This window comes from Gopherus evgoodei, chromosome 2 (assembly GCF_007399415.2).
Source record: "Gopherus evgoodei ecotype Sinaloan lineage chromosome 2, rGopEvg1_v1.p, whole genome shotgun sequence".
Lineage (NCBI taxonomy): Eukaryota > Metazoa > Chordata > Testudines > Testudinidae > Gopherus > Gopherus evgoodei.
This window is the reverse complement of record NC_044323.1, coordinates 65,497,277-65,510,977: the sequence shown is the minus strand read 5'-3', so window position 1 is coordinate 65,510,977 and position 13,701 is coordinate 65,497,277. Positions and strand designations below refer to the sequence as shown.

The 13,701-nt window shown below is 40.6% G+C and overlaps 1 protein-coding gene across 1 annotated transcript; it reads left to right on the top strand.

Annotated features, from left to right (window-relative positions):
• The first annotated feature begins 199 nt into the window (after positions 1 to 199).
• On the top strand, positions 200 to 13,043 carry FKBP14 (FKBP prolyl isomerase 14). The gene is made up of 4 exons (XM_030550865.1): positions 200 to 953; positions 3,362 to 3,513; positions 6,309 to 6,436; positions 11,640 to 13,043. Exons 1-4 carry the CDS (start codon positions 757 to 759, stop codon positions 11,796 to 11,798), a joined length of 636 nt encoding a protein of 211 aa, XP_030406725.1. The 5' UTR covers positions 200 to 756; the 3' UTR covers positions 11,799 to 13,043.
• Positions 13,044 to 13,701: the final 658 nt, after the last annotated feature.

Genomic DNA, 13,701 nt, shown 5'->3' with positions numbered 1-13,701 from the left:
CAGAGTCGGGAAGAGAACAGATGAAACAGCCAAGGCCGGTGGCTTCCGGGAACCAATAAGAATGCTGATCCGGCAACAGCGCCACCCAATCGGAGGGGCACGGGAGCCGATTCAATTGTGTGAGGATTCCAACAAGGCCGGACTATGTACGAACGTTCTCTTCCGGGAGCACCAATCACTTTCTACGAGCGCAGATCGGCGCTGGCTGTCCGTTGGGCGGGAGTGAAGACAGACAGGTCTGCTTTCCAATAGATGGCGACACGTTCTGGCCCGGCCCCTAGAGAGATCCAATCAGAGGGAGAGGAGCCAGGCTTCTGTGGGTCGGGGTCCGCCAGCTGAAGTTTTGAGCCTGGTTTGGAAAGAGTTTGCCACGTGTGCGTGCTTCTGGGGAGGGACAGACGGGAGGGGTGAGCCGAGGGTGGCTGTGGCTCCCTCCTCTTCCCACAGCATCACCCACCTCGGCAAGGGTCTGGAGCCCCTGGGGAGCCTGGTTACAGCGAAACCTGCCTTAAGTGTCCTGCAAAACACAGCGCCTGGCCGCATCGGTGTGCAAGTAAAGACCGAATCCTCTTGTGCTGACAATATTGGGGGCACTTTAAGGCGGCTGCGAAAGGCACTGAGTGTAACTGACCCCGGAGGAGGAGAGGTGAAGGCCCTGGCTCCAGGCTTCCAGCTGTATAAAACTCCTTTACGCAACCGTCATCCAGATTTTTTTTTCTTTTTGAGAAAATAGCCCTTGCTGTGACTGACTCAAGGATGAGGGTTGCATTTTGGGCTCCCCTTTTCTGTGTGGTTGTTACCTGTGTGACTGGGGCTCTTATCCCAGAAGCAGAAGTGAAGATTGAGGTGCTCCAGAAGCCATTCATCTGTCAGAGGAAAACCAAATGGGGGGATATGATGTTGGTGCATTATGAAGGCTACTTGGAAAAAGATGGTTCAGTGTTTCACTCCACGTAAGTAACTCTTTCAAGCACGTAAGATAAATACATATAGGTAAGACACTAGGTGCTGGCTTAAAGCTTTCGTTGGCAATTTTGGTGATCTTTAAAAAGAGATTAGATGTGTGGATAGTGATTGCCTAAGCTCCATTGCATTAGGATATATGTGTAAAACAGCTAAACCCCATCAATATATCCATACCCCAATATACTCATTTTAACAATAAAGTGTCTGTAATTAATTCCCTCTCTTGAAATATAACTTTTGGAATGTACTTGGTTTTGTTGTTTTTTAATTTTGTCTTAAGGATGTGATCTGTGTTGCCCGCTTCCTTCTTCCTCACCCTCACCACCCAAAAAATGAAGACCCAAAAAATAAAACTACCCAAACATCCAAGTTGCTCCACACAGACAGACCCTCATGGAGCCTCTTGAAGGATGGAAGCCTTAAGCAATGTTTTACAGTTCAGATATTGGCCTCAGTCTTGCAAATATACACATGATTAACTTAATGCTCAAATAGTCTTGAGTAGTTCAGTGGGGCTTCTCATGTGCAGAAAGGGACATCTGATTATAGAACAAGTTTCCAGAGGAGATTGGGCTAATCCAGAATCTGTCTCTAGGAAACTCTGTAGAACCTTTCACTGTAGAACCTTTCACTTTAAAAAGTAATTTCCATTACAGGAAAAGTTGTAATTGTAACATGGACATCTTCTATCGAAACATCACTCTTCCCCTCGCCTCACCACCCACCCCCGAAAATTCACTAAAACAAATCAACCAAAAAAAAAATCTACTATTTTTAAACAGACATTTTATCCCCAAAAGCGAAAAGAGCCAGAAATTCCATGAAGTCAGCTTCGCTACTGATACGGAGTTTACATGAAACTCAGATGCTATGGCGATGAGGAGCAGTGAACATGCTTAAATATTTGCAGGCTAGGTCCAAAATATGTCTTTCTACAAGAGTCCAACTAGTACCGACTGCTTTTTCTTTCTTTTCAGATCAGTCTTAACTAAAATCTCTCACCAAATTGTAAATCCTGACCAATTATCTCTTCCAGATAGCCTTTTATGCTTCTTGTAAAGGAATTATATTTGTTTGTCATTCTCTCTAACAAATTGTCCATTGATGACTAATTTCTGTGTTTTGAAATGTCTTCTTTCGGTATCTGGTAAACACAGCTGGTCAGAAAAATCAGATAAAAACAAAATATCAATGAAAATCGTGACAAATTTTCACTAAGTTTTCAACCAGCTATACTGGTTAATAAAGATTCTAATGCACAGCTCTGAAGTGCTTAGATTTAAACTAAACAAGATTGCGCCTGGTCACTACTTGGACGGGAGACTTTGTAGAAAACCTAAATGCTCCATAAAATGGTTTTTGAGGCACTTTTTTTTCTACTGTAGTACCACAACTAATAATATTCCATCATAGTACACAACAGCACTGAGCTGCTAACAGTGACTTCTGAATGATACCTAAGGTAGAGATCCTGAGTCTTGTAGTTGCTAAGGCCTCATTTCAGCAAAGTACTTAAGCATGTTTTTTATTTGAAATGTGCAAGTGTCCCTTCAGATCTAAGTAAGCATTTGAACATGCACTTAAAGTTAAGCACATGTTAAGTCCCATGGAAGTCAGTGGGATTGAATTCAGTGCAATTTTATTGACTTATTTAACAACACATTTAAAAAAAATTGTGTGATTACTCACATGGTTAAGAGCATTGGATTGGTGCCTAGGAATCCTATGATATGCTGTACATTGGTTATCGCCCTGGTATACTAGCCAAATTTCAGTTTGGAAGGGAGGGGTTACGTTCTACCTATCTAAACTAAAATTTCTCCCTGTATCCATTTACTTCCTTCCTCTGTGCTAAACTTACACATCAGTTGTGTAGTGGTGTTGGTTCATAATGGCTGCTGTGAGTTTCTACCTGACATGGTTATTTCAAAAGACAAACACAATTAACAATTTAAAACATACTACATATTTTACAATATACCATCAAGGTTCAGAAACAAATCTCAGGCTTTATTGTCTACCAACTAAGCAATATAGCCATGACGGTGTGTTCTTAACAATATGATTCCATTTCTACAATGATCAGTAACTAAATGGAAACCATGATCAGAGATACAAATTATTAGATTTGCTGCTTCCAGTACAAATGTGCTGGCTCTAGGCACCAACATCTTCATGTGCAGGGTGAGGTATTATTTTTAATTTCACTGCTTTTTCCTATGCTTCAGATGTGCAAGGACTAGGTCTGCTGTCACTAAAGAGGTGCAACGTTATTGTTTAGGGGTTTAGTGCTGTAACTCTGCAGTATGAGTCAGTTCAGCTTAGTATAATGGTTAATCTTCATGGACGTACTAAACAATTTAGGGACTAAAATATTTTGTTCCATTTTTTCCAGCCACAAGCATAACAATGGTCAACCTATGTGGTTTACACTTGGCATAAAGGAAGCCATTAAAGGCTGGGACAAAGGTTTGAAGGATATGTGTGTAGGAGAAAAGCGGCAACTAACTATTCCTCCATCCCTTGCTTATGGAAAAGAAGGAAAAGGTAATACTTTTAAATCCTCCTCAAGCTCAGTGCATTCCTAAACCTGTATTGTTACCTATTTTGTCCTAAACAGCTAACAGATTTTTGAGGTATTGTAGGTTGTTTCCATTAGGAAGAGGAATTGATGCAATCCTGCTTATTTACTAAGAATGTACATAAAGTCCTGTTTTCCTGAACACAATAGGAATCAAGCAGCATGAGATGGAACTGTGAGCAAAGAAACTAAGCCTCTTTCCAGCCAGCACTCAGCTGAAAAACTTTCTCCCTTAGCTCTTTCTCAATGTCAAATTCTTCTCTGACTGTTGGCCTTCCTTGCTGCCTTCTCAGTATGCTTCTACCGCACGTGTGCTGATTCACACCTGGAATCACATCAGTCCTCTGCCCCTCTGTTTGTTAGACCACTGGGAAATCCCAGCCATTTCCTAGGCTTGCATATGGTCTTGTATTTGGGTAGGGGTTTTCCATTGTTTCAGCTATTGCTAAACAAAGAGGCATTTAATTATTCCATCATTTAGCCCGCCCTGAATGGAAGTCAGCTATTGCACTACTTCAACAAGGTGGTGTGACTGACCAGCCCCTAGCACAGCAGTAAGTATATCCACTGTAAAGACTTGTCTCTCCGCTGTAGTAGTGATTTATCAGAATTAATGGTGGCAATGTGGCTCTGCATCACTTTATCTGGCTTTAGCAGTGATTTTTTTTTTTTTTTCACTTTCCAAGATGACAAACAGTTCCAGATGTCTCTTTGGGACAAGAGAGTCCAAACTTGAGATAGCTAGCTGTTGGGCTACAACATTAAGTGATTTATAAAAAAAATATATATATTTATTATTTGAACAGTTAATAGGGCTAAGTACTTGCATCATAGGGTTTCCTGTGTCATGTGGCTCTAAGGCAATGTGTGTGACCTTTAATGCAGATGGAGTAAGTATTCTCTAAGGAAATTTAACTCTTCTACTATGCCCTCTCATAATACAAAACTAGTTTAGGAATTGGGAATACTTGACTCCATATACTGTGTGCGTGTATTCTGGCAAAATTGGAGGAGCAAGAGGTGGAGGGCAACTAAACACACTTTCTCTTAAAATAAAACTTTCAGTATAGCTTTCTAGAAGCACTGTTTTTTGTCTTCCAGAAATGATGCAAGAAGCAAAGCAAGCTTTTAACATTAGTCTTTTGCCAGCAGGACACCCATGGTGCCTAATTCTCTACTGTCATGCCCAGGTGTAAATAACTACACAAAAAGGATGTCAAATGCTACCATTTTCACTTGGTGCCACTTTATGCACACTTATTTAACACAAGCATAAATAATTACGATACAAGGCAGTGGCAAGCTAGCCCTCAGATTTGTAAGGAAGAATTGTCAAAACACACCGTGCTATTTTGTTTTGTATATTTAAAGGCCTGCTGAAGAGTTAAACAAACCTGACAGTTGCCATAAGAAATAGTTTGCTTCAGAAAACTTTGTAAAGTGTGTGCCTACGTACAGGTCTTTTCAAATACACTCAGCAGGTATGTGGAATAACCAGTCCATTTTCTTTCTTCAATGCATACATGCTGTCCCTAGACCCTCCATCCTTGGTGCTGCTCTTTTATCTCTCACCTGGAAAATGAGTTGCACTCTTTCCTGTCACCTTAAGAAGAATCACCACCCACTCACTGTCCCCTTTCAGTTGTATTCCCAGGACTCAGTACCCACTTGCACATGCTAAAAGGCTGCTAGAATCTCTTACTGTGAATCAGAGTAGCTGAGCTTTCTGGAGATCATTAGCACCCTATCAGGCAAGTAGTAGAAGAGATGGTATGGAGGAAACTATTTCAGAGCTGTGAGGATATTGTTAGGGGCAGGGAGCTGTTGTCTGGGGAGCAAAAGCAAGGATGTGTATTCTACTCCTGTAGGCTTTGCACAACAGGCACAAAATTAAGTGGAGTGTCAAAGATGAAAATGTGCTTCTGATAGCTGTGTGCCTCAAATGTTAATCATTTAAATGATCTTACTGACTGGACCTAAATGCTAAAAGATAACATGTTGGTAAAGCCAGTGTGTGATAAATTCCAACCATTCTGAGCCAAAAGTGGACTGCTTTCTGTGTCGCCATCAGAAAACCAGCAGCCTATTCAAGCATCTAAAATGAAGTAATTCGCTAGCATGTACACTGAGCACACAGGTACAATCAGATTAACCAACAACATTATTTAAAAGGTTGGAATTCTGTGCTACAGCCCTAGAGCCAGCAATGAGAGAATCACCCCAGCATAGAGCAGTCCTGTGACATCCTTCCGATCTCTGCTGCTGATATAGGGAACGTGGCCAGGGCTTTAGGCTCTGGCCATCCTCAGCTGCCATATCTGCGGCCCTTTGGTGCCATCAGCAGCCAGCCTAATTTACATCCCCATTCAAGAGAGGGGCAGTATAGAGACCACCTTTTACGAAACTACCTCCTGATCTACACTCTACTGCTTGAGGCTGACAGATCCAAGAACCTTGTTTTCTCAAAACACTTGATGTTTGTTTGTGGATTGACTTAAATGCATACCTGTCTTCAATGGGATGCATGTGTAAAGTAATATGTGTGTTTCACTGGCAGTAGGATCAGATTACAGTTTGAATGGGTCAGATCCATACCTGCACTCTACTACACACACAGTAACCCTTATTAATTCAGTCACTAGCAATCCTAAACAAGTTTAATGAAACTGGATTAATAGAAGACTTTGCCCAAATATTGATGGACTTTCTAAGGTAGTGAATGTAACACTTAATCTGTCTCAATGTTTAACATCTTTGGTAGGAAAAATTCCACCTGAGAGCACGCTGATATTCAACATTGACCTTCTAGAAATTAGAAGTGGACCGAGATCTCATGAGTCATTCCAACAGATGGATCTTAATGATGACTGGAAGCTATCCAAGGATGAGGTGAGTATGCTAAGTAACTACTCAACAAAGTTAAACAAATTAAATAAAGTGAAAAGAACAGGAGTACTTGTGGCACCTTAGAGACTAACACATTGATTTGAGCATAAGCTTTTGTGGGCTACAGCCCACTTCATCAAATGCATAGAATGGAACATACAGTAAGAAGATATATATACATACAGAGAACATGAAAAGGTGGAAGTTGCCATACCAACTCTAAGAGGCTAATTAATTAAGATGAGCTATTATCAGCAGGAGGAAAAAAAACTTTTGTGGTGATAATCAAGATGGCCCAACGAATGTGTATAAATCTTCTTACTGTATGTTCCATTCTATGCATCTGATGAAGTGAGCTGTAGCCCACGAAAGTTTATGTTCAAATCAATTTGTTAGTCTCTAAGGTGCCACAAGTACTCCTGTTCTTTTTGCGGATAAAGACTAACACGGCTGCTACTCTGAAACCTGTCCTTAAATAAAGTGAATCCTTTACAAAAGGGAACTCTTCCTTTTCATAAAAGGTTGAAGTAAAATTTGATATTTGTCAAGAAAGGGTCTAGTGGACTATGACTTGATCTAGCTAATGCTAGGCAAGGGCCTTGAGTCTATAGAGGCTGCTCATATGCAGGATGGAGGCCGAGGTTAACATAACGTAAGAACGGCCATACTGGGTCAGACCAAAGATCCATCTAGCCCAGTGTCCTGTCTTCCAACAGTGGCCAATGCCAGGTGCTTCAGAGGGAATGAACAGAACAGGTAATCATCAACTGATCCATCCTCCTGTCGTCCATTCTTAGTGTGGTTTGAACCACTTAGAATTTTTATATTAATTTGTGTGACTTAACTTTTTAGAAGTTAAAGATTACTTTAAACTTTGTCAGTTTGTGGTTTTTGTACCACAACTTGGATTTCAAATCTTACTGCTGTAACACCAACAACTGATGGCACTTCATCATGTGACCTTCCTGAAAGGACGCAGCCTTCAACATTGTTCGTCCTCTGCTGGCTATTTTTCTAATTGGGAATTTGCTTTAATATAGAACTTAATGGTGGAAAGAACTGCAGGTTTCAACACTTTTTTTTTTTCTTTAAACACAGGTCAAAAAACTGTTCTAAGTGGTGGTTTATTTTATTTTAAACTGAAAATCAAGAACTCTAACCAGGCAGGCTTCTGCATGTACAACTATCCTATCCTGGATCTCTCCTGGTATTTCAGACTTTTTTCCTTCCTATTGAAATATACCAGTGTATACTAGCTATACAATGTAGCTTTTGTGATGAGCCAAAACATCCATTAGGGCAGAGATTCCCAAACCGTAGGCTGCAACACAGTCCCAGGTGGTTCACAATGGGTGGAGTTTGGGGGTGGCGGGGGCATGAGGGTTGTTGCTGCCCTGCTCCCCCAAAATGATATATGTTGGTGGAGTAGCAGCTGATGATGGGCCCCCACCCAGGGCCAGAGGAGCCCAGTGCCCTGTTTTCTGGGCAGTCAGAGCGTGTGAGGCAGGCCAAGGTGCTGTGTGGCTGCCAGGTTCTGAGCTCAAAGCACTCAGTGTGCTGCTTAGGTGGAGGGTGTTGGTGGGGGCTGGCTGTGGCATCTGCCTGTGGCATCTGCCTGGCCCTTTCGCCTTCTCACTGGCCCTAGTCTGCTGAGACGAGGGGCCTCGTGTGCCCTGCGGTGCCTTCTGCCTGATGAATGCATTTTAGTAGTGGGCCATGATGCCTACTGCAGCTGCACAGGTGGGCCTCAGGGGGAAAAAGTTTGGGAACTCCTGCATTAGGGGGCTAGGTGAGACCAGTAAACTCCTTTTTTTGTTTTCAGTCGAGGACAGGAATTAGAGCTTAAAGACTGATCCACTTCACTAATGCACTGTGTTAGCCAGTCTTACAAATTATCGATATTAATGCCTGTTGACTTACCATAACAAATGCTACAAAGCAGTGTACTGATGTGGATAAAAGAGATTTTAAAACTCAGAAGATATGACCCATTGGCTTGGTGTTAATTCAGTCCTAAACAAATCTTGGGTATTGTAGGGTAAGTCATCTGTAATTACCTACTTTACAATATCTTCCTACCTCAATAGAATGTAGGGTTTAGAACTCTAAGGATTTAAGATGGATAAACTTCAAACAACTGAATGAGGATTGAGTTGTCACTCAGAATAATTAAATGTTACCTATGCAGATTCGTACAAGGAGATAACTGTATGTTCCAGCAGTGAGTTTAAGTAATTTTTAAATGCATGTCTCATAGGTAAGACTTTTATTGTGGGGTTTTTCTGTTGTCAGAATAATTTTTTAATATAGTGATTTCTGTTCCCGCAGTAAATGCTGGTAGTGGACAGTTTCCCAAATATATTTTTGTCTGGAAACTCAACCCAATAAGTTGATAAAGATCTGAGGTTAATTTTTTGTTTGGTTGTTTTTGTGTGTTTTTGGTTAGGTGGATCTTACACTGTTGTCTGATATTTGTGAGCTAGAGAAAGTATTTTGCTCTCTAAATAATTGGAAGCCAAAAATTTCCATTCTATAGTTATATTCACTTTACAGTACAGACAGCCAAACTTAAAGGACACAGTTTTCTGGCATATACCCTAAAGCTATGATTACTTTTGCCTTCTATTTTTATTGTCTTAGATTTCTGCAGCCTAACTCAGAAATGATAGCAAGGTCTTTGGTATCTATCAGACAAGCTTATATCCTTAGTGACAATGGGAAGTACCATATATACTTGTTCATAAGCCAAATTTTTTTAGTAAAAAAGGGAAACACCAGAGAAGGGGGTCGGCTTATGAATGAGTATAGAGAGGGAGAGGTGGGACACAGCCCCTCCCCCCAACAGAGGGAGCAAGGAGAGGCAGCACAGCCAGCAGGGCCAGAAGAAAAGAGGCAGGGCCAGAGTGTGTCTGCTTCTGACTACGCTGCTCTCCCTGCCAGCCTCCAAAGCAGTTGCAGCTCTGGGGCTGGCAGGCTGCAGCCATGCCGGTTGGCCCCACCTCCCAAAGCAGGCTGTGGCTGGGCCGCCCAGGCGCCGGAGCACGCTGCGGCCAGGCCGCCCAGCCCCTGGAACATGCTGCGGCCGCACCACCTGGCCTGGCCTGCTGGAGCAGGCTGCGGCCTTGCTGCCTAGGCTGCCAGAGCAGTTTCAGCCAGGCCAGAGACATCCACCCCAGATAAAGTGGGAAAGGATGGGATGGAGAGAGTGGGGGGGTTCCAGGCTAGGGGTGGGGTCATGTGGGGGGTAGTCACAGGGGTTACTCCCCTAACTCCCAGCTTCCCCCCCCCAAAAAAAAAATAATTTTTTTTCCCCACCAGTTGCTGTTCCGGCCCATCAGAGTAAGCAGCTGGCGCAGCGGGGCACTTTGTTTACTTAGGTTTATCTCCATGCCTGCAGACACTCAAGGTAAACAAACCATCTCGGCCCACCAGCTGCTTATCCTGATGGCCCGGGATCCAAAGTTTGCTGACCCCTGAATTATAGGGTCATCTTATGAACGGGTTATAAACATTTTCCATTTTTACTTATCCATCTTGGGGAGCAGGGGCTTATAAACAAACTGGCTTATGATTGAGTATATATGGTAGATATTCATTGTCTAGTATACCCATAACAAATGATAGCTTTTCCTAGACCTGTCTCTTCTCCATTTACTGAATTTTAATAAAGTCTTATGACAAAAACTATTAGGGTTGTTGATTAATCATAGCTAACTCACATGATTAACTCAAAAATTAATCATAATTAAAAAATTTAATCATGATTAATCAGTTTTAATCACATTGTTAAACAATACAATACCAATTGAAATTCATTAAATATTTTGGATGTTTTTCTACATTTATATATATATATTTTTTTCTGTGTTGTATTTGACATCAGTGTATATTATTTTTGTTTATCAATTTTACAGTGCAAATATTTGTAAACAAAAGAAATAGTATTTTTCAATTCACCTCATATAAGTACTGTAGTGCAAACTCTTTGTCATGAAAGTGCAATTTACAAATTGCTAAGACAGACAAATTTGTTTACATTTATGGAAGTAATGCTGCCTGCTTCTTTTTTACAATGTCACCTTGAAGTGAGAACAGTACATTCGCATGGCACTTTTGTAGCCGGCATTGCAAGGTATTTATGTGCCAGATAAGCTAAACATTCATATGCACCTTTGTGTTTTAGCCATCTTTCCAGAGGACATGCTTCCATGCCGATGACACTTGTTACATATTTAATTAATGCATTTTTTTTTATGTCCCTTGCTCTGTTTTACCCACATTCTGCCATATATTTCATGTTGTAACACTCTCGGATGATGACTCAACACGTTATTCATTTTATGAACACTTTCACTGCAGATTTCACAAAACGCAAAGAAGGTACCAATGTGAGATTTCTAAAGATAGCTACAGCACTCAACCCAAGGTTTAAGAATCTGAAGTGCCCTCCAAAATCTGAGCAGGGCTAGGTGTGGAGCATGCTTTCAGAAGCCTTAAAAGAGCAACACTCGGAAACTACAGAACCCAAACCACCAAAAATGAAAATCAACCTTCCACTGATGGCGTCTGAGTCAGATGCTGAAAATGAACTTGCGTTGGTTCACACTTCTTTGGATTGTTATCAAGCAGAACCTGTCATCAGCATAGGTGCCTGTGCCCTGGAATGGCGGTTGAAGGGACATATGAATCTTTAGCACATCTGGCACATAAATATCTTGCGACTCCGGCTACAACACTACCATGAGAAGGCCTGTTCTCACTTTTTGGTGACATTGTAAACAAGAAGCGGGCAGCAAATGTAAAACTTGTTTGAGTAGTTGGCTAAACAAGAAGTACTACTGAATGGACTTGCAGGCTCTAAAATTTTACATAGTTTTATTTTTGAATACAGTTTGTTTTTTTGTACATTTGTAAGGTCAACTTTCATGACAAAGCGATTGCACTACAGTACTTGTATTAAGTGAATTGAAAATACTGTTTATTTTGGGTTTTTTACAGTATAAATACTTGTAATAAAAAGAAATAGAAAGTGAGCACTGTACACTTTGTATCCTGTGTTGTAATTGAAATCAGTATATTTGAAAATGTAGAAAACATCCAAAGTATTTAAATAAATGATATTATTATTTAACAGTGAAGTTAATCACAATTAATGTTTTTAGTCGCTTGACAGCCCTAAAAACTATTAATCTATCTTGCCCAACAGGTGAAAGCATATTTGAAGAAGGAATTTGAAAAGCATGGAGCATCAGTGAATGACAGCTATCATGATGTTTTGGCTGACGACATATTTGATAAAGAAGATGAAGACCGTGATGGATTTATATCTGCCAGGGAGTTCACATACAAGCATGACGAGCTGTAGAGAAGCCTGGCAGAATTTTCCATGAAGCAACTTATGGTGTCAAGCTTTTTGTAATATTTTTGATTCAGTGTTCAGCGCTGACAGTTTCTAATGGAACAGAAAAAACTTTTTTTTTTTTTTCATATTCAAAAAATGATCCAAACTGTTTAAACTATTTTTAGGTATTGAAATTAAGCCTTTTTGTGCAGCAGTTGAAAAGGTTTATGCAGTAACAGTGGTTTTGGTTGTACAAACCCTTATTTTGCAATTATGAAACACAAACTTGCCATATAACAAACTTTCAAAAATGAAAATCCAGTCCTTTATTTGCCTTGCATTTCCTTCTTCTGTGCTATATATATATATATAGATTTTTTTCAGGTCTCTCTCTCTCTCTCTCTCTAATAATATAAAGGTTGTTTAATTTTAAATCAGTGACTTCAGTTATATGGCATTATTTTCCTTTGCAAATCTGTGTTTGAAAAGCACAAGAAAAGAAGTGGCAGCTAATTTTCCTGAAGCTGTCAAAAAGAGGTACACTACAAAGGTATGACGTGTTATGAGCCTTCTCAGCTGTAGCAATATAGTGTAATCTACATGGGACAGAATAAGAAAAATTATTGTCTTCCACTGGTTTATTTTTATAAATATAGTAAGCTTCCTTAGTATCCCAACAAACTAATGATTCATTTTGTATTTATTTCAGTGATATGAGCTAGAATCAAGGTAGGAGTTAGATGTTGCCAGTTATTTTTGCTATTTATTTAAATTGTCAGTTATTAACATTCCATTTGAGTTGGAGGGAAGGGCTATTTTTGAGAGAGTTGTACACGTATCAAGTTACAGCACAACACCTACACTTAGTGGAAAACTTACGATGCTAATCAGTATCTTATGCATTGGAATTAAGAAACTTGCATTGGTGCAGAGAGACCACATGTTTTCTTTGACCTACTAAATATATCTTAGGCTGAATGCTCAAGTTTTAAGTTGCTTAGCTATGAGGGGAAAAAGGTATCCTGAGAGGAAGTGAAATGGTCACAAGGACACCCACATTGGTCCAATTCCTGTCACTGCCTTAAATAGTTTTGGGGTTTTTGTTTTGTCTTTTTTACGTTGCCCGTTGGGGGAAAGTAGTATTTAGAGTTGCAGAGGTGTATATTGTAAAATGCAGTATGTTTCTCGCAGTATTTCATGAGTGGAACAAAAATAAATTGAAGATCAAGTGTGCTGATATTTTAAACAATAAAGTGACTTAGAAAAATATGTTCAAGGCATGAACGTCTTATTGTGCAATATTTGTCATGGAGAAAGTGGAAGAGCTTTCTCTTTACCTGCTTGATATTGCTTAGTCTGTCTTGGGGAGTTAAACCAAAAGGAGCTCTGAGGAAGAGCAAGCAGGAAACAAAACAATGGCCAGCGACAAGATAAGACTTCATGGGAGTTAAGGGAATAGTGACTGGGCTATTAATTGGGAAGATGCTGCTTCCAGGGGCCAGGCAAAATTGCACACCTGGCTCACCAAGGCTGGGGTTCCCAGGATAAAAGGGGCACTAAATAGTTAAAATCTTCCTTTAGAGATGGAGGGGGCTTCACTGGTCAAGGGCTGTTTGTGAAGAGCAGTGAGCCTGGGACGCAGGCCCAGTGCAATGTCAAAGGCAGCTAAGAGTTCCAAATAAGACCCAAGCATACAGAGTTTGTGTAGCATTAACCCTTTTCTCTGCTCTTGGGTGAATAGACAATTTGTCTGTTTGGAAGAAGCTGTTTAGAGTCTCACTTTAATCTTCAGCTGCTGGTTACAGGATCTGAGGAAAGCTTCTTGCAAGTACCAATTACAGTTGGGTGTCTTGTGTTAACATGATTGAAAACGGGCTGTCACTCCAGGATCCAGGTGAGAGTGGTAGAACCACAGGGTTCTGGGGCT